Source organism: Podarcis pityusensis, assembly GCF_964106645.2.
Source record: "Podarcis pityusensis genome assembly, chromosome: 8".
NCBI lineage: Eukaryota > Metazoa > Chordata > Lepidosauria > Squamata > Lacertidae > Podarcis > Podarcis pityusensis.
In genome coordinates this window covers 6,910,973-6,931,506 of record NC_138033.1, presented here as the reverse complement: position 1 = coordinate 6,931,506, position 20,534 = coordinate 6,910,973, and the positions used below count along the sequence as shown (strand labels likewise).

The window sequence follows — 20,534 nt, the reverse complement described above, 5'->3', positions numbered from 1 at the left end:
GAGGCAGAGCGTTCCACCAGGCCGGGGCCAGTGTTGAAAAGGCCCTGGCTCTGGTTGAAGCTAATCTAACTTCCTTAGGGCCCGGGACCTCTAGGGTGTTGCTATTTATGGACCTTGAGGCTCTCCGTGGGACATACCGGGAGAGGCGGTCCCGTAGGTACAAGGGTCCTAGGTAGGCTAGATGCCCATACTGGAGTTTACTGTGTGCATTCATTCCCATTTAATTCGCACAGTCCACAGGACATCGCCCTCAAACAACACCAATCTCCATGCTGTCTTCCTGTAAATTCAAGGTTTGCCCAATACGGTGTGTGTGTGTGTGTGTAATCCAATAAGCTGGGGAAAATTGGGCTGCAAACCACACTCCACTCGAGGTCACAGGCAATTTCCGCCTGTGTTTTTGGGTGAGTGGATCAACTGTCACCTTCCGCTACTCCCCTTTCCGTGCCTACCACTTCCTCATTCTCGTCATTTGTTTGCTTGTCACTATTTCTGGTGGTGTCTTTGTCCATGGCGTTTTCTTGGCAGGGATACTGGAGTGGCTTGCCGGTTCCTCCTCCAGGTGGATCACGTTTGGTCTAAACTCTCCACTATGAACTGTCCATCTTGGGTGGCCCTGCACGGCATAGCTCGTACCTTCTCTGAGTTATTCAAGCCCCTTTGCCGCGGCAAGGCAGGCTGAATCTAATGGTCAGGGGTCCCTTTACCTTTAACTGTGCTTTTGCAAACTACTTTGGTGAATTTTGTTTCTTTTTTTAAAAGGTGGGTACACCACAGCTATCTCTGCGTATGCCATGCCGGCCCATGGGATAGCAGAATCATAGACAAATTCACATACGTGGGGGTGTAGACAACCCCAGTCTAATTCGAATGAGGAAAATGTGTCTTAACGGCTAAAAAACACTCAGATGTGGACAAAGGACTAAGAAAGAGTCTCCAAGGTAACTTGGAGGTAATATCCGGGGTTGACAGAGGAGGACCCTTCTCATTAAGAGAAATAACAACAACAACAACAATAATAGTAATAATCATAATTTTATTTATACCCTGCCCGTCTGTGGCTGCGCCTTCTAGTACTGGAAAGATTGGGGAGTGGGGTCCCTACAAGCGGGTAAAGGTAAAGGGTAAAGGGACCCATGACCATTAGGTCTAGTAGCGAACGATTCTGGGGTTACGGCGTTCATCTTGCTTTACTGGCCGAGGAAGCCGGCGTTTGTCCGCAGACAGCTTCCGGGTCATGTGGCCAGCATGACTAAGCTGCTTCTGGCGAACCAGAGCAGTGCACGGAAACGCTGTTTACCTTCCCGCCAGAGCGGTACCTATTTATCTACTTGCACTTTGAGGTGCTTTCGAACTGCTAGGTTGGCAGGAGCTGGGACTGATCAACGGGAGCTCACCCCGTTGTGGGGATTCAAACCGCCGACCTTCTGATTGGCAAGCCCTAGGCTCTGTGCTTTAACCCACAGCACCACCCGCGTCCCCAGTACAAGAGGGTAGCACGTGTAAAATAAATGCAATGACAGGGAGCTGTCTCTCACGCCAAGGCGGTCTGTAATCTAATCTTCTTTTGGATGCTCGCAGCTCTCCAGAAACTCTCCCCGCCCCCAGCTGTCTCTTCAGGATCTGTTTTTAACTGGAGATGTCGGGAATTGATCCAAGTTCTCCTGCGTGCAAATCATGCGCTTTGGTTAATGAGCTCAGTGTCCTTCCTGCGTGCACCACCACGAAATAATTCAAACTCAAACGAGAGAGAGGATGGAAGTGGCTGTTGCTACCCGCAGGCCCCACCCCATAAGCAAAGTGTGGGTTCTTCTTCTTGGAAATGAAGTTTGTTTCTTCTCCGCAGTCATGTGTTTTGCTCGGCTGATGGAAGGACGGACGAGGGGATATAGCAGAGTGCGTAGCCCTGGTGAACCGTCTCTTTAAATTTGAAGGTTCATTATTGTTCCACAAGATGTGTATTTCTTTAAGGGGCAGAGCAAATAACATGACCTAGTTTTACAGCTGTGAAGCGGTATAGCCAGTGCTGTTAAGTTATGTTAATTAAGCTGTTGGGTATAGTATATAAAGAGCAGAACCTAGCTCTCTCAGTACCCTGGTGGTTGGGTCATGCTTATAGATATATTTAATGTAAAAGGAGTTTTTGTTTTTGTTATTAAAACCTCGCTAAAGTTATTTTTGCATTCCTTGTAATGTGTGGTCTCCCCAGCATGCTTTCTGCAGCACAACTAATCTGCAAATAGCCAACAAGCCCATGGGTTACGACCCTGGCATAGAGTGGGGCAGATCTGGATTTGAAGATTGTTGTGTGGGTGTGATGGGGGTCACCAGCCTGGGCAGACACGAGATGTGGATGCTGTTCAAAATTTGAACATGGTATGAATGAGCTCCAGCCTGATTGATCTACGGAGGAAGCACACCTTCCTGCTATATGTTGTTCTTGTTGTTGTTGTTGTTGTTGTTTAGTCGTTTAGTCGTGTCTGACTCTTCGTGACCCCCTGGACCAGAGCACGCCAGGCACTCCTGTCTTCCACTGCCTCCCGCAGTTTGGTCAAACTCATGCTGGTAGCTTCGAGAACACTGTCCATCCATCTCATCCTCTGTCGTCCCCTTCTCCTTGGGCCCTCCATCTTTCCCAACATCAGGGTCTTTTCCAGGGAGTCTTCTCTTCCCCTGAGGTGGCCAAAGTATTGGAGTCTCGGCTTCAGGATCTGTCCTTCCAGTGAGCACTCAGGGCTGATTTCCTTCAGAATGGAGAGGTTTGATCTTCTTGCAGTCCATGGGACTCTCAAGAGTCTCCTCCAGCACCATAATTCAAAAGCATCAATTCTTCGGCGATCAGCCTTCTTTATGGTCCAGCTCTCACTTCCATATATAGATAGGATAAAGATTATTTTTTTCTGATTTTAAAGTGGCATTCTTTCCTCTTTTCTTATACCATGTTTATACATTTTGGAGAACTGTGCTTTTTCATTGCGCTGCTCCTCTGCCGTCCCTCACTCTCGTTCATTGGCTTGCAAGCTCTTGAGATGCTTAGATCTTTGGCACATTACAAATCCATAACGTTGTTGCGATGCTTTGGGGAAGCAAGGAGGGACTAGGGCTTCCCAATGCAGAGGCCAGTGAGTTTATAGTCCTGACGGACACCGTGGGATCTGGTGCTTTTGTAACACAGAGGACTAGAAGGCTGGACTCGAGGATTCCATCCTTGGATTTCGTGTTTGACGTCTCCTTTGGGGTGGCCCTGGTAGGACTTCACATGCCTTAATTTGAGCCCCTTGTGATTCAGCTTGGCAATTGTAGGGTCAGTCCGGATCCAGATAAAGGATGCCTCTAGCCATGGGCAGAGTGTAGCTTTCTCTCTGCTGCACCTGGGGTTATGGGAAGGATGACTGGTCAAGCCAGGTCTTTACTAGCAGGTCTCTCTAACTGTTCAATGACTGACCAGTCACTTTAATAGTAATACAGTGGTACCTCGGGTTAAGTAATTAATTCGTTCTGGAGGTCTGTTCTTAACCTGAAACAGTTCTTAACCTGAAGCACCACTTTAGCTAATGGGGCCTCCTGCTGCTGCCGGGCCACCGGAGCACGATTTCTGTTCTCATCCTGAAGCAAAGTTCTTAACCCGAGGTACTATTTCTGGGTTAGCGGAGTCTGTAACCTGAAGCGTATGTAATGTGAAGCATCTCTAACCCGAGGTACCACTGTAATAATAATAATAATAATAATTTATTATTTGTACCCCGCTCATCTGGCTGGGTTTCCCCAGCCACTCTGGGCGGCTTCCAACGAAGATTAAAAATACATTAAAATGTCATACATTAAAAGATTCCCTGAACAGGGCTGCCTTCAGATGTCTTCTAAATGTCAGGTAGTTGTTTATCTCTTTGACATCTGACGGGAGGGCGTTCCACAGGGCGGGCGCTACTACCGAGAAGGCCCTCTGCCTGGTTCCCTGTAACTTGGCTTCTCGCAGTGAGGGAACCGCCAGAAGGCCCTCGGTGCTGGACCTCAGTGTCCAGGCAGAACGATGGGGGTGGAGACGCTCCTTCATGTCTACTGGGCCTTTGAGGCCGTTTAGGGCTTTAAAGGTCAGCACCAACACTTTGAATTGTCCTCGGAGACGTACTGGGAGCCAGTGTAGGTCTTTCAAGACCGGTGTTATGTGGTCTCGGCGGCCGCTCCCAGTCACCAGTCTAGCTGCCGCATTCTGGATTAGTTGTCATGATTATCTGCATTGTTTTTATTGCTGCTTTATGTTTTACTTTTGCGTAACGTTCCCCCAAAGAATCCTGGGAACTGTGGGTTGCCCTTTGCAGAGCTACCGCTTCCAGTGCCCTTAACAAACTTCAGTTCCCGGGGTTCTTTGGGGAGAAGTCGTGCGCTTTAAACATGTGTTGACTCCGTAAAAGTGTGCATTACTCGGCCTGTGAAGTTTGTCAAATAGCCGTGTTGCAACGATTGTCCCACAAGCTTCAAGTAATGAAAGTAATCAATGATAGACAGAGAAGCTTTAAATGGTTGGGGTCTCCTTGCCCCAAAAGACCTTCTGCGTGGGGAGAGGATTGAAAGGGTCAAACAAACACCCCCCCCAACATGTGGCCTATAATTGCACTGCCTTCTTCTGATGCTTCTCTCATTCTCACAGTGATTTATCTGGAGGGCTCCTTGCTGCATTTCAGAGACCTCTTGGAGCTGGTCTCTTTCCACCTTGTGAGCAGGTGAGTGTCTGGGGGTAGTTGCTGATGGGGAGACCGGGGGGGGGGGGGTTGGGTTGTCGGCTCTCTCCATAGCTGTCAACTTACAGATTTGAAAATAAGGGACCAGCAGCCTTGAAAATAAGGGACCAGCAGCCAAAATAAGGGACTTGCAGCCTCACCTGTTCAGGCACTCTAGGCTTCCTGTCCTCCTGCAGTCTGGTCAAACTCATGCTGGTAGCTTCAAGAACACTGTCCAACCAACTTTGTAACCAGAGGTTCAACTGAATAGAATCTGAATCACATGCACCACAAGGCCTATGCAGCCTCAACTTAAGATGGCTCCCCGGCCTGGCTTTGCACTGCAAAGTTTGCAGCAGCACATGCAACAAAATGGCGTCCAGCATTCAAAAAACCCCTCAGCTTGCATTAACTAGCCACACACAAGGCATGCAAGCTCCACCCCCCAGTCGTTCTTAGACTTCTTGTTGGGTGAGCAACACAGCCAAGCAACACAGTTGGAGCCTCCCTCCTCCCTGGCCAGCAGGAAGGGAGGGAGGGAGAGGAGCTGCTTCCTTTGAAATTTAAGGGACATCATTTAAGGGACATTTAAGGGACATCCATCAATAAGGGACAGCAGCGGGACATGGCGCTGGAATAAGGGACTGTCCCTTCAAATAAGGGACACTTGACAGCTATGGCTCTCCCTCTGTCCTTTCATTTGGATCTTTTGTGGCGGCACTTTCCAGGAATAAAAAGGGCGCACTGCACGTCCTTCTGATGACTTCTGTGTCTGCTTTCAGCCAAATATTATTATTTATTATTATTATTATTATTATTACAGTGGTACCTCGGGTTACATACGCTTCAGGTTACATACGCTTCAGGTTACAGACTCCGCTAACCCAGATATAGTACCTCGGGTTAAGAACTTTGCTTCAGGATAAGAACAGAAATTGTGCTCCGGCGGCACGGCAGCAGCAGGAGGCCCCATTAGCTAAAGTGGTGCTTCAGGTTAAGAACAGTTTCAGGTCAAGTACAGACCTCTGGAACAAATTAAGTACTTAACCCGAGGTACCACTGTATTAATAATAATAATAATAATTGCAATTTATGACCTGCCTTTTACCCTAAGCTCTCAGGGCAGGTTCGAACAATTAAAACACACTGTTAATATTAAAGCACACTATTGCATAGCATTAACAACAACTTACAACAGCTTTGAATTACAGAAATAGCGTGTCCCCCCCAATACATCTCAAGGTTTGTAAGAAATCAGTCTTTTAGTGTGGAAGCACCTACACTGGGACTCCCCGCATCTTGACACCAGGAAGCTGCCTTTAGAAAGGTGTCTAAACATTTCCGTTTAAACAAACCTAACCCAAAACATACAGTGCTGATGTATATTTTTATCTGTTTTCAGTTTATTGCTGATTTTATCTTTTGAATGTTTTAAAGAGTTGCTTTTACTGATAATGTTTTTGTTTTATTCTCTTAGAGGTTTTTATTTTTTATTTTTACAATCGGTGTATAAATTTTATGAAATCAGTCAATAAAATATGAAGTAAAGAAGTATTAATTGACAAATCAACAAATCAAATCTTTATTACGGTCATAGACCAGCATAAGTAGGGTTGGGTGCAGTCATTTAAAACCTGTAAAACGTTTTGGAAAGCTAAAATTATTAAAACAGAAGGTATATATAAAAGACTGTAAGAATCTAAAAGAAGGCTTAGGAGCATTAAACGGGTGTGGAAGAGCATAAAAGGTTAGTACAGTATAGGAAAGGCTATAAGGTTATCAATTTACAGAGCACTCTGATATGATTATTCATTAAATCTAGTTTGTGAACACTGCTGTGCAGAACCTGCAACACTGTGCGTTGTAGCAGAGTTGGTATCTGAAAGCAGCAGGGAGATATAGAATTGTCCTGTGCACCCTGAGTACTTATGGAATAGTGGGGAGATGAGGCTAATACAAATGTCTCTATAATATAGACACTGGAGAAGCACATGCTCTATTGTACGTCTTCAGCTAATGTCAAAAGATTGTTGTTGTTTAGTCGTTTAGTCGTGTCCGACTCTTCATGACCCCCTGGACCAGAGCACGCCAGGCACTCCTGTCTTCCACTGCCTCCCGCAGTTTGGTCAAACTCATGCTGGTAGCTTTGAGAACACTGTCCCACCATCTCGTCCTCTGTTGTCCCCTTCTCCATCTTTCCCAACATCAGGGTCTTTTCCAGGGAGTCTTCTCTTCTCATGCGGTGGCCAAAGTCTTGGAGCCTCAGCTTCAGGATCTGTCCTTCCAGTGAGCACTCAGGGCTGATTTCCTTCAGAATGGATAGGTTTGATCTTCTTGCAGTCTTGATCTTCTTGCAGTCAAAAGATTACACTACAGGAAATTGGGGCAAGCTATTAAGGACACACGCTTGCCCAGATGGAAGCAACCTCTGTATAAGGCAGCTTCCTAAGTTTTGCTGTGGATGGCTTGGTGTAAACAGAGGACGCCGCTGCCCTGTGGCTTGTGATCATAGCTGTCAACTTACAGATTTGAAAATAAGGGACCAGCAGCCAAATAAGGGACCTGCAGCCTCACCTGTTCCTGGCACTCCAGTCTTCCTGTCCTTCAGTCTGGTCAAACTCATGCTGGTAGCTCCGAGAACACTGTCCAACCACCTTTGTAACCAGAGGTTCAACTGAATAGAATCTGAATCACATGCACCACAAGGCCTATGCAGCCTCAGCTTAAGATGGCTCCCCGGCCTGGCTTTGCACTGCAAAGTTTGCAGCAGCACGTGCAACAAAATGGCGTCCAGCATTCAAAAACCCCCTCAGCTTGCATTAACTAGCCACACACAAGGCATGCAAGCTCCACCCCCCCAATCGTTCTTAGACTTCTTATTGGGTGAGCAACACAGCCAAGCAACACAGTTGGAGCCTCCCTCCTCCCTGGCCGGCAGGAAGGGAGGGAGGGAGAGAAGCTGCTTCCTTTGAAATTTAAGGGACATCATTTAAGGGACATTTAAGGAACATCCATCAAAAAGGGACAGCAGCGGGACATGGCGCTGGAATAAGGGACTGCCCCTTCAAATAAGGGACACTTGACAGCTATGCTTGTGATTCTGGCTGCCTCCTTTGGGAACTGGTTTTGTGAATGTGCTGCATTCTGTGCTTCTAGAGACATCCTGCCCCATCTGCTGAGGATCCCAGATGCCCTTCGACTTCTACACAAGCCTGAATTAGACGCGGTTGCTGCCTTGGGCATGAGTGAGTAACAGCAGGGCAGGGGGTGGTGGTATCGATTTCTTCCTCCTCCTTGCAAGTCAAAATTCCTGTCGCTTGGTGTTGCTGGAATAGGTTGGGTCAACCCAATTCTACATTGCCTCGCTTTCTGTTCTCCAAATGCTCTCAGGCGGCGCTGCTTAGAATGCCAGTGTTTTTGGGAGGGATTCAATCCTGTACCAACAATTTGAGGTTGGGAGCTCTTGCACAGCAAGCCGACTTCCCCCAAAGATCAGATATTTTGCCATAAGGAAAGGGACAGGGAAATGGCACTGCGAAGTGTGGGATATAGCGCTTTGATGCGACGTCGTCTAACTTCCCCACAAGCAAATCGGAAAACAAATGCTCATTAAATAGCCAACCTCGTCTGTCCTCCCCACAAAATGAACGCTCATTCAACAGCCAACAATGTCTAATCTCCCCGCAAACACATCAGAAATATTGCTCAATAAACAGTTTTTCTGGAAGTTCCTACAGTCTTTATTGGGGGGAAAATTACAAAATGGTCTCCTCTCCAAGGCTGGCTTGTGTGTGTGTGCCCATTAGCCGTCACTCTCCTTGTTCTGGGATGAGGGTCCTATGCCTTGCTAACAAGCTGTATGAGAGTCAGAATAATAATAATAATTTATTATTTATACCCCTCCCATCTGGCTGCGCTTCCCCAGCCACTCTGGGCAGCTTCCAACACAGTATCAAAATACAGTAATGCCTCAAACATTAAAAGCTTCTCTAAACAGGGCTGCCTTCAGATGTCGTCTAAAAGTCTGGTAGTTGTTGTTCTCTTTGACATCTGGTGGGAGGGCATTCCACAGGGCGGGCGCCACTACCGAGAAGGCCCTCTGCCTGGTTCCCTGTAACTTGGCTTCTTGCAGTGAGGGAACCGCCAGAAGGCCCTCGGAGCTGGACCTCAGTGTCCAGTAGAACGATGGGGGTGGAGACGCTCCTTCAGGTATACTGGACCGAGGCCATTTAGGGCTTTAGAGGTCAGCACCAACACTTTGAATTGTGCTCGGAAACGTACTGGGAGCCAATGTAGGACTTTCAAGACTGGTTTTATGTGGTCTTGGCAGCCGCTCCCAGTCACCAGTCTAGCTGCCGCATTCTGGATTAGTTGCAGTTTCTGGGTCACCTTCAAAGGTAGCCCCACAGAGAGCGCATTGCAGTAGTCCAAGCAGGAGATAACCAGAGCATGCACCACTCTGGTGAAACAGTCTGTGGGCAGATAAGGGTCTCAGCCTGTGTACCAGATGGAGCTGATAAACAGCTGCCCTGGACACAGAATTGACCTGCGCCTCCATGGACAGCTGGGAGACCAAAATGACAGATAGGGTCTCAGCCTGCGTACCAGATGGAGCTGGTGGAGAAATCCAGGTGCCCCATCTCTTTTCAGTTTGCAATTCCATTTTGGGAAGCTGCACTTGTTTTAATAGCTCCCTGTCAGGCAGCTGTTAATTAAAGGCACAGGAAAGCCACCTGGGGGGGGGGGGAGAGAAAGTAACCTTCACATTCTCTCTTTGCTTCATTGTCAGAGTTCTGGACAATGCCCCTTAAACCTGACGATGGGCTGGTGTCGGCTGAAGTGGAAGAAGGGCCCGTGGGTCTGGATGGTGCCCCCTCTAAACCCAGACAGGCGGTCTGTTCTGTCCAGATAACATCCGAGGACGAAGCTCTGTGCATCATCAACCCGCTGTTCGTCTCGGTGCACAGCGATGCCAGTTGGCTTGACCTTGCATCCAGCTTGCGCCGGTCAAGTGGCACGAGGGGCACTCTGCGGTTCCCGAACGGGCTGGGGACTCCCCAGAAGTCCGGCTCAGTAAAAGCAGCATCCAGGAAACAAGGAGCCCGTGGGAGTCTGGATCATCCAGAGTCTCCAGAAGAGGAGGAGGAGGAGGAGATGGAGAAAGGTAAGGAGCTGCTGCTATCAAGGGCATCCGCCACATTCATAGCATGAAGACTCTGCTTCCAGTTCTCCTGCTTTCCCGCTGCCCTCGGTGTATAGGGAAGATGTTTGGATCTGGATTTTATATCCCACTTTATCACTACCCGAAGGAGTCTCAAAGCGGCTAACATTCTCCTTTCCCTTCCTCCCCCACAACAAACACTCTGTGAGGTGAGTGGGGCTGAGAGACTTCAGAGAAGTGTGACCGGCCCAAGGTCACCCAGCAGCTGCATGTGGAGGAGCAGGGAAGCGAACCCGGTTCACCAGATTACAGAGTCCACCGCTCTTAACCATTACACCATACTGGATGTGTAGCCTGGTGCCAGAGCATCTTCCTTGCATGCAGAATGACCCATGTCTGGTCCTCATCTCCGGGAATAGCTGGCAATGCTCTCTGCCTACACCCCACTGCTCCCAGCCAGTGTGGACAGTGTGCTGAGCTAGATGGACTGAATCAGTATCTTACCGTGTTCAGAATTATTGAGGGCAAGGGCCCTTGGCTCAGCAGAAGACCATCTGCTTTGCATGCAGAAGGCCCCAGATTCAATCCCCAGTATCTCTGGCTAAGGCTGGGGAAAGTGTCTGCCAGTGTGGTGTAGTGGTTAAGAGTGGTAGACTCGTAATCTGGTGTACCGGGTTTGCTTCCCTTCTCCTCCACATGCAGCTGCTGGGTGACCTTGGGCTAGTCACACTTCTTTGAAGTCTCTCAGCCCCACTCACCTCACAGAGTGTTTGTTGTGGGGGAGGAAGGGAAAGGAGAATGTTAGCCGCTTTGAGATTCCTTAGGGTAGTGATAAAGCGGGATATCAAATCCAAACTCTTCTTCTTCTTCTTCTATCAGCCAGTAAGGTAGTGTGGTGTGTTTGAAAGAGACGGAGAGAATTTATTGATATGTATAGACTGATTTTGCAAAGTTAAGTTAAGCTAAGCAGATATATAAGATTCAATGTTTAATTACAGTGGTACCTCGGGTTAAGTACTTAATTCGTTCTGGAGGTCTGTTCTTAACCTGAAATTGTTCTTAACCTGAAGCACCACTGTAGCTTATGGGGCCTCCTGCTGCCGTTGCGCAGCCGGAGCACGATTTCTGTTCTCATCCTGAAGCAAAGTTCTTAACCTGAAGCACTATTTCTGGGTTAGTGGAGTCTGTAACCTGAAGCGTATGTAACCTGAGGTACCACTGTATTAAGATACAAAATTACAATCTCAATAATAAAGTTACAAAATAATAACAAGGAAGTCACGCACGGGTGGAGGGAAGACACAGGGCAAGAAATAAGGAATGGATAAATGATGGTACATAACGAAATGGGAAAATGTGAATTTACGAATATAATGTACAGTGGTACCTCAGGTTACATACGCTTCAGGTTACATACGCTTCAGGTTACAGACTCCGCTAACCCAGAAATAGTACCTCAGGTTAAGAACTTTGCTTCAGGATGAGAACAGAAATCGTGCAACAGCAGGAGGCCCCATTAGCTAAAGTGGTGCTTCAGGTTAAGAACAGTTTCAGGTTAATAACGGACCTCCGGAACAAATTAAGTACTTAACCCGAGGTACCACTGTATATGTATCATTATGTAAAGATTTCATATGTGTATTGCAACATTAATAATAAATTGAAAAGAGACAGAAAAAATGGAAGAGACAGAAAGCAAGGAAGCATCAGTGGGATGCTCTTGCCTGTCTGTTTCACATGTAATTCCGCCTGCAGCCAAGAGGCTCCCTGGAGGGTTACTTTTTAATTGCTGGTTAATAATAATAACTAGTAATAATTTATTATTTATACCCCGCCCATCTGGCTGGGTTTCCCCAGCCACTCAGGGCGGCTCCCAACACAATATTAAAATCATGATAAAACATCAAACCTTAAAGACTTCCCTAAACAGGGCTGCCTTCAGATGTCTTCTGAAAGTCAGATAGTTGTTTATTTCCTTGACATCTGATGAGAGGGCGTTCCACAGGGCAGGCGCCACTACCGAGAAGGCCCTCTGCCTGGTTCCCTGTCACCTCACTTCTCACAGGGAGGGAACCGCCAGAAGGCCCTCGGAGCTGGACCTCAGTGTCCGGGTAGAACGATGGGGGTGGAGACGCTCCTTTAGGTTGAGCGAATACAACTGGATTATGAGCCTGGCCTTGCTGATAAGAGCAGATTGTGTCCTGTCCGTCCTGGGAAGCATGTGGACAGAAGGACCATGCAGATAAAAGCTGGCAAGCAGCATCCTGGTCTGCACTTTCAGCCGGTAAGGGGTGGGTGGGGGAGAGAGAGAGAGAGAGCGCGCGCTTCAGTGTGATAACTCAGTGAGTACAGGATGAGACTCTTAATCTTAGGGTCATGGGCAATGCAGGGGTTTGAACTAGACCCTTCTGGTCCCTTCCAACTCTACAATTCCAGGATACAATAATAGTCTGTTTCGTATGTACCGTATTTTTTGCTCTATAAGATGCACCCAACCATAAGATGCACCTAGTTTTTAGAGGAGGAAAACAAGAAAAAAAAATATTCTGAATCAAATGTTGTTGAGGAGGAGGCCAGGTACAGGAGAAAGGAAGTCTTTTATTTCGTTGTTGGTATTGTCGTATGTTATGCTTGTTGTTTGTTATGTTCGTGTTTGGTGGGGGGGGTTGTGTTAAGCTGTAAATAAAATTTCCAAAAAAACCTCACCTGTTCCGGCTTCTGGGATAGCTGCGCAGCCTGCATTCGCTCCGTAAGACACACACACACATGTCCCCTTACTTTTTAGGAGGGAAAAAGTGCGTCTTATAGAGCGAAAAATACGGTAATTTCAGCCTTCAGGTAAGCGTGCATTTCCATTTCCGATGTACAGAGGGTTACTGTCTAACTGCCTGCTAGCTGGCTACAGGTGGGCAAGGTCCAGAGCTGAGCCTTTGGCTGATAAGAACAGACTCTGTTGTGTCCTGCAGGCAGGGCCACCCTGGAAGGGGAGTCATGGGGGCAGAGGTACCCGCATTGTCTGTTTGTACCTGGAACTGTAGGAGACAGGGGCCCAGGTGCCATCAGAATGCTGATGACACTTGGCTCTCTGATTCTTCATAACAAGGAGGGACCTGGTGCGTCCTGGGGACTGGAGTCCAGATGCAGCAAAGGTTTGCAGTGATGGTGCCAGGCGAGCCTGCTTGGGAAGAGCGCCCCACAAGCAAGAGCAATTTAACCCATCATGCCTTTCTCTTTGCTGCCAACCCTCAGGTGACCCTCTCCTCCGCTCCACCACCGCGCGACGGAGGCCTCTTCATCGCAGCCTGGCCTGCAGCAGTTTGGAAGCCGCCTCCGAGGAGCTGCCTCTGTCCCCAGACCTCCACCTGAAGGAGATCAAGTCCCCGCACCGCGTCTCCTGGATAGAGGGGATCCCGACCACGCCTCCTCCCGCCTGGCCGTTGCAAAAGTCCAGCTCTGAATCCTCCCTACTGAGCGAGAACATTTTGCTGCCTCCCATCCCCGAACTCGACTCGCTCTCCGTCAGCAGCGTGGAGGACGAGACGGAGGGGCTCCTCGCCGTGGCGGCCGCTCAGCAGAAGAAGCAGCGCCGTTCCTCCTCCGCCCTGAGTTACAAGGTCTTCCAGCGCCTCTCCGCCGTGGGCAGCACGCTCAGCGGGTTCCTCTCGGCCGAACGCCGGGTGTCCAAGCGGGTGCAGGAGCTGGCCCAGGAGCCGTCCTCCTACGTGGGAGGGCTGGTGCAAAGCTTCGTGGGGCACATCCTGCGCGGAGCCGGGAAACGGCACGCGACCAGCACCGACCTGCTCCAGGAGATCCGGCAGATGATCAGTAACCTCAAGGGCTACCTGTGCGAGAGCTCGGAGCTGCACGTGGTCTGCGAGCAAAGCGAGGCTGAGGAGATGGACCTGGGTATTTATCGTTATTAAGTTCGTATCCCGCCCTTCCTCTTCGAGCGATCCATAGTTAAAAGCAGAAGTCGGCAAATGTGCCCTCTTTTTTTCTCTTCAAAATATGGCAGCCCTACTTGAGAGTCGTCTCTTTTGAATAGTTTTGGTTGCTGGCAGTAGTGTAAAGGTAAAGGGACCCCTGACCATTAGGTCCAGTCGTGACCGACTCTGGGGTTGCGGTGCTCATCTCGCTTTATTGGCCGAGGGAGCCGGCGTACAGCTTCCGGGTCATGTGGCCAGCATGGCTAAGCCGCTTCTGGCGAACCAGAGCAGCGCACGTAAACGACGTTTACCTTCCCGCCGGAGCGTACCTATTTATCTAATTGCGTTTTGATGTGCTTTCGAACTGCTAGGTTGGCAGCAGCAGGGACTGAGCAACGGGAGCTCACCCAGTCGTGGGGATTCGAACCGCCGACCTTCTGATCGGCAAGTCCTAGGCTCTGTGGTTTAACCCACAGCGCCACCCGCGTCCCATAGTTAAAAGTAGAAGTCGGCAAATGTGCCCTCTTTTTGTCTCTTCGAAATATGGCAACCATAGCTGTCAACTTTTCCCTTTTCTTGCGAGGAATCCTATTTGGAATAAGGGAATTTCCCTTTAAAAAAGGGAAAAGTTGACAGCTATGATGGCAACCTTACTTGAGAGTCGTCTGTTTTGAATAGTTTTGGTTGCTGGCAGTAGTGTAGCCGTGGCAAATTCAGAAGGACAGGGTCCCTTCATGGCCACACCCCCTTCAAAGATAATACAACCTTCTAAAATTATACAATATTTTTTAAAAGAAAAATTACTCAGAAAACTGCGTTTGCAGGTTGACGTTTCAGCCCACTGCAAATTATTGCACAGACTATCAGTATGGGTGGGCGCTGCTTTCCATTGCTCCCTCCTCCCCTCTCCCAATTAACCTCCATCTCCAGGGCTCAGACTCTGTAGGGTCTGCCCTCCTCCACTGCCATCTCCCAATTAACCTCCGTTTCCAGGGCCCACATCTGTGACGTCACCAGGGCTCCCCCCTAGGTCTCAGATTTGGGTCCTGAAATCTCAGTGACTGGGGTTCTGCTGACTTGGCAACCCCACGACCTCCTGCTCTTCCTCCTCCTCCTCTTGTGCTACTCTGCATGGCCAAGGTTGCCATCTTGGTGGGGGGCAAAGCTCTGTCGACCCCCAAAACAGAAACCGTCACACTGTCAGGTTACCTGCTTCCCGGCAAAGCTGCTTATAAATGTATTTCATCGTATCTCTGAGCAGCCGAAAATAACACCCCTGCCGTTTCCACTCTGGACCGCGGCCAGCTTGCAACATTGCTATCTGCTCACACATGGGCCAGAGCAAAGCACTTAGGAAGCTGTGGTTGAGGCTTTGATGCAGCCCACACCGTACGCAGCAGAGGCAGCTGGGAGGGAGCAGATGCAAAGAGGAACCGAGGTAGCTTCCTGGACACAAAGAAATCCAAAGAGCCTTTGGATTCCCTGCGCTTGTTTGTTTGTTGGGCTTTGGCCCACTTCCTGATGTTTCCACCCAGAATACAGAATCAGGTTTCTTAGAATCATAGAGGACCCTCGTACCTACGGGACCGCCTCTCCCGGTATGCCCCACGGAGGACCTTAAGGTCCATAAATAGCAACACCCTAGAGGTCCTGGGCCCTAAGGAAGTCAGATTAGCCTCAACCAGAGGCAGGGCCTTTTCAACACTGGCCCCAGCCTGGTGAAACACTCTGTCTCATGAGACCAGGGCCCTGCAGGATCTGATTTATTTCCACAGGGCCTGTAAGACAGAGTTGTTCCACCGGACCTTTGGCTTGGAATCAACTTGATTCCCTTCCCCTCTTCCTTTTTCCTTTCTCCTTCTGTGATGGAACTCCTATTTGGGGACTTCACTGGCTTTTTTCTGGCCCATGTAGGGCCAGTCTGGAAAGTTAGCCTTGGTGAAGACTTGACGTTTTCATCCCCAAAAAAGCTTTTGATTTGAGTTTCCATTGAAATGAGGCTGCATTTTAATGTTTTAATGTTGTATTTTAATCTTGTTTTTAAGTTGCATTTCAATCAATTTGCTTTATATCGGGTATTAGCCACCCTGAGCCCAGTCTTGGCTGGGGAGGGCGGGGTATAAATAAATTTTATTATTATTATTATAGAGTTGGAAGGGACCCCAGGGGTCATCTAGTCCAACCCCCTGCAATGCAGGAATCTCAACTCCTGAGAACTTTCCAATTCTCACTTTAAAGGGTGGGAGGAAGCACAGCAGTATAGCTGACTCTTAGCTTAAGCAGGGGTTATGTTCCAAAACCATAATTGTGTGTAGTCAAAACACACTCTCCCTGCACCTCTGAATGCCATATTGTAGAAGACACTGAGCTTTTAACATATTGAGCCGTCAGCAACAACAAAAAACCCCGTAGCCAGTGGCGGAGCAAGGCGATCGGGCGCCTGGGGCAGTGCGCATGCCTGGCGCCCAGGCGCGGGGCCAGCCGGGGCAGGACGCTCCATGGTGCCTCCAATGAGTCTGCCTGCCTCTTCCCACTCAGCCGCCCTACAGCTGAGGGGGAGGCGCCAGGCAGACCGTTTGGGCTGCACGGAACCGGCGCGTGCCCAAGCCACCACTTCACTCCCAGGAGAGATGAGTGGCTTGGGCGTGCTGCAGGCCCCACGGTGAGTGCCACCCGGCATTTTGTCACCCCCCTCAGAGGTGATCCCACGGGCAACCCACCCCTACCGCACCCCCTTCCTCCGCCCCTGCCCTTAGCCAGCTGAAAATGCAACCTTTCAGTTCTGAATTCACTCTACGTGGGGCTGCCCTTGAGAATGACCCAGAAACTCCAGCAGATGCAGAATGCTGCGCCGAGACTTCTTACGGGGTCTTCGCTGCGAGATCACATTCATCCGGTGCTATACCAGCTGCACCGGCTCCCGGTGGAGTACAGGATCAGGTTTAAGGTGCTGGTTTTAACCTTTAAAGCCCTATACGGCCTAGGACCCTCGTACCTACGGGACCGCCTCTCCTGTTATGCCCCACAGAGAAACTTACGGTCTTCAAACAAAAACATCTCGGAGGTCCCGGGCCACAGGGAGGTTAGGCTGGCCTCGACCAGAGGCAGGGCTTTTTCGGCTGTGGCCCCGATCTGGTGGAACGCTCTGTCACAAGAGACTAGGACCCTGCGGGACTTGACATCTTTCCGCAGGGCCTGCAAGACAGAGCTGTTCCACCAGGCCTTTGGCCCCCTCCTTTGGTAATCCTCATAGAACGCTAGCCCAATGGTTGCCATGGTAGATTTGAATTGATTTTAGAATGAATTGATTTTAGAATGCTGTGTTACTTTTATTGTTGTTAACCACTCTGAGCCCAGCTTTGTCTGGGGAGGGCGGGATATAAATAAAAGTTTATTATTATTATTATTGAATTCAAAGTGCAAGCAACCTTGCGAAAAATGTGGTTATATTTTAAACTGGAACGCCATCAAACAAAAGGGAAAGTGTGTCTGGTCTCTGGATTCCTCTGACTTCCTCTAGGATAAAGGTAAAGGGACCCCTGACCATTAGGTCCAGTTGTGGCCGACTCTGGGGTTGCAGTGCTCATCTCGCTTTACTGGCCGAGGGAGCCGGCGTACAGCTTCCGGGTCATGTGGCCAGCATGACTAAGCCGCTTCTGGCGAACCAGAGCAGCGCACGGAAACGCCGTTTACCTTCCCGCCACAATGGTACCTATTTATCTACTTGCACTTTGATGTGCTTTCGAACTGCTAGGTTGGCAGGAGCAGGGACCGAGCAACGGGAGCTCACCCCGTTGCGGGGATTCGAATTGCCGACCTTCTGATTGGCAAGTCCTAGGCTCTGTGGTTTAACCCACAGCGCCACTCGCGTCCCTTCCTCTAGGATAGCCGCCCATTATTATCATCATTAAACTTGCCACAACCTTGAAAGCCTCGTCATTGCCTCATCCCCGTGCTAGGGCAAGGAGCGTCCTGGTGGCACCATTGCTCCTCCGCTCTGGGGGGGGAAAATACTTGCCCTCCGATACACCACTTGCCTGACCTACAGTGGTGCCTCGCAAGACGAAAAGAATCCGTTCCGCGAGTCTCTTCGTCTTGCGGTTTTTTCGTCTTGCGAAACAAGCCCATTAGCGGATTAGCGCTATTAGCGGCTTAGCGGATCAGCTGATAAGCGGCTTAGCGGATCAGCTGATAAGCGGCTTAGCGGCTTAGCGGATCAGCTGATAAGCGGCTTAGCGGCTTGGGAAAAAGGGGGGGGGGAGGAAAAAAACCCCGCAGGAACTCGCAAGACATTTTCGTTTTGCGAAGCAAGCCCATAGGAAATTCGTTTTGCGAAGCACCTCCAAAACGGAAAACCCTTTCGTCTAGCGGGTTTTCCGTCTTGCGAGGCATTCTTCTTGCGGGGCACCACTGTACATGCTCCACAGTAACGTGTCGTGGCTTCATTTTCTCTTCGCCTCCCTCTTCCCCTTTCTTGTATCATTTTCCTGCTAGGTTCCGTGGTCGAAGCCGCTCTGTACAAATGCATGCTGAAGCCTCTCCGGAACTCCATCTACGCCCAGTTGCATGAATTCCACGCCCACAACGGCACCCTGGACAAGCTGCGCGAGCACCAGGCCACCATGAGGCGGCAGAGCCTGGCTGAGCTGGGCGTGACGGCCGGCGTCCCAGATGCGGCCGCCTTAGAGCGCATCCAGGCCAAGCTGAACCTCATGCACCAGGCTTATTCCCCCAAGAAAAAGGAGGCGCACATGCTCAAAGCCTGCAAGATGCTCTACGAAGCCATGAACCAGGCTGCAGGAGGAACAGGTAGGGAGGCTCCCTTGGCAACATCTCTCTGAGAAGGGTCAGAGCTCAGTGGTAGAGAGCAGCTGGTTTGCCTCCCGCAAGGTCCCAGTTTCAATCCCCAGCCGGGGAAGGCTTCCCTGTCTGAAATTCCGGAGAGTGGCTGCCAGCCAGTGTAGGCAGCACTGAGGTGCATGGACCAAGTGGCCTGACTTGGGAAGAAGTGCTTTTCTTCTTGCTTCCCAAGTCAGGCCACAACAACAACAACAACAACAACAACAACAACAACAACAACAATTATTATTTATTATTTATACCCCGCCCATCTGGCTGAGTTTCCCCAGCCACTCTGGGCGGCTTCCAATCAAGTGTTAAAAACAATACAGCATTAAATATTAAAAACTTCCCTAAACAGGGCTGCCTTCAGATGTCTTTTAAAAAGAAGATAGCTGCTTATTTCCTTCACATCTGAAGGGAGGGCGTTCCACAGGGCGGGTGCCACTACCGAGAAGGCCCTCTGCCTGGTTCCCTGTAACCTCACTTCTCGCAATGAGGGAACCGCCAGAAGGCCCTCGGTGCTGGATCTCAGTGTCCGGGCTGAATGAATCTCCCAACATTCAGCTTCACCAAACGCCCCTGAGTCTCAGTACAGTCGTACCTCGGAGCCGAACGGAATCCGTTCTGGAAGTCCGTTTGACTTCCAAAACGTTCGGAAACCAAGGCGTGGCTTCCGATTGGCTGCAGGAAGCTCCTGCAGCCAATCGGAAGCCTGGAAGCCCCGTCGGACTTTCCGGTTCCAAAGAACGTTCGCAAACCAGAACACTTCCAGGTTTGTGGCGTTCTGAACCTGAAACGTTCGAGTCGACAATTTCGTTGTTCTGTATGGGACAACGACAATAAAGATTATCGTATCGTACGACTATATTATGAGAGAAAGAGAGAATCATTTCTCTACATCCGCTTTCCTTGCACCTGAACAGTAGGGCTGGCTCTGATGGTGTTCTTCCGTTTTTCCATTTTCGGAAGAGCCTTTTGGCGCCGACGACTTCCTGCCGGTTCTGATCTACATGCTGGTGAACTGTGACGTGGTTTCGGTACAGCTGGATGTTGAGTACATGATGGAACTGATGGACCCCAGCCAGCTGCTGGGAGAAGGTAACCCGGCAAGTTGTGCCAGACCTAGATCTGTCCCTTGGGCATCCTGAAATGATATGGATTTTTGCTAGGTACTGGATGTCCTCCTAAAGTTTAGGGTTAATGTCTCTAGGAGACCCCAGAAGTCTCTGCCTCATGTTGTCAGGAGCGGGTGTCAGGATCAAGCCAGCAATAAATCATATGGCATAAGTTGACTCTTTATTAAAGGAAACCAGGTTGAATCAGGAGACCAGGCCTAGTGAGCTCAGCACCTCATCCCAGTAGATCTTGCCCCAGGTGCAGAAGTGAGAACCGAAGGTCCCTGCCTTCTCACAGTTCCCTAAGTCTCCTTCCCAAGCAATCTGGGGCTCTGTTGTCTTCTCTCTCTCTGCTCTCCCCTTTTCATACCTCTTCTGGTTCTTGGAGACCAGGGGGGAAGGGAGCTTGTCACAGCAGGAGGGGGAGACCCCCTGGCTTCTTCCCCAGCCTGCCTCACCTCTGCCTCTTGGCCCCCTTCCTCTCCTACCTCTGATTCTAGACTGCTCTCTGCCACAGACTCTCCCAGCTCACGAAGCCCTGTTCCCTCTTCAGTTTCCAACCTCCTCTTCCCCATCTTCTCCCTCCGACTACTCATTGCCGTCCCACCACCAATCCCCGGGCTCTGAGCCTTCTTCTCTTGGGGGATCCTCTATCTGGTTCCTCCCACCATTCCTCTGCATCCAGCCAGTCCATGACACACATATAGGGAATAGAGCACAGGTGGGAGGGAGCTGTTGGACTTCAGCTCCCATCATCCCCAGCCAGCATGAC

At 49.8% G+C, this 20,534-nt stretch overlaps 1 protein-coding gene across 3 annotated transcripts in view; it reads left to right on the top strand.

Annotated features, from left to right (window-relative positions):
• Nucleotides 1-20,534, top strand: part of RINL (Ras and Rab interactor like) — a 41,482-nt gene that overhangs the window by 15,733 nt on the left and 5,215 nt on the right. The window contains exons 1-7 of one of the 3 annotated variants that reach the window (XM_081018699.1): nt 1,490-1,934; nt 4,649-4,721; nt 7,875-7,963; nt 9,508-9,882; nt 13,129-13,785; nt 18,300-18,614; nt 19,617-19,745. In XM_081018699.1, coding sequence (XP_080874825.1) covers nt 7,960-7,963; nt 9,508-9,882; nt 13,129-13,785; nt 18,300-18,614; nt 19,617-19,745 — 1,480 coding nt within the window. In that variant the 5' untranslated portion in view covers nt 1,490-1,934; nt 4,649-4,721; nt 7,875-7,959. Of the gene's footprint in view, nt 1-1,489; nt 1,935-4,648; nt 4,722-7,874; nt 7,964-9,507; nt 9,883-13,128; nt 13,786-18,299; nt 18,615-19,616; nt 19,746-20,534 lie in introns of those variants that run through there. The other 2 variants (XM_081018698.1, XM_081018700.1) reach the window with 2 other exon arrangements.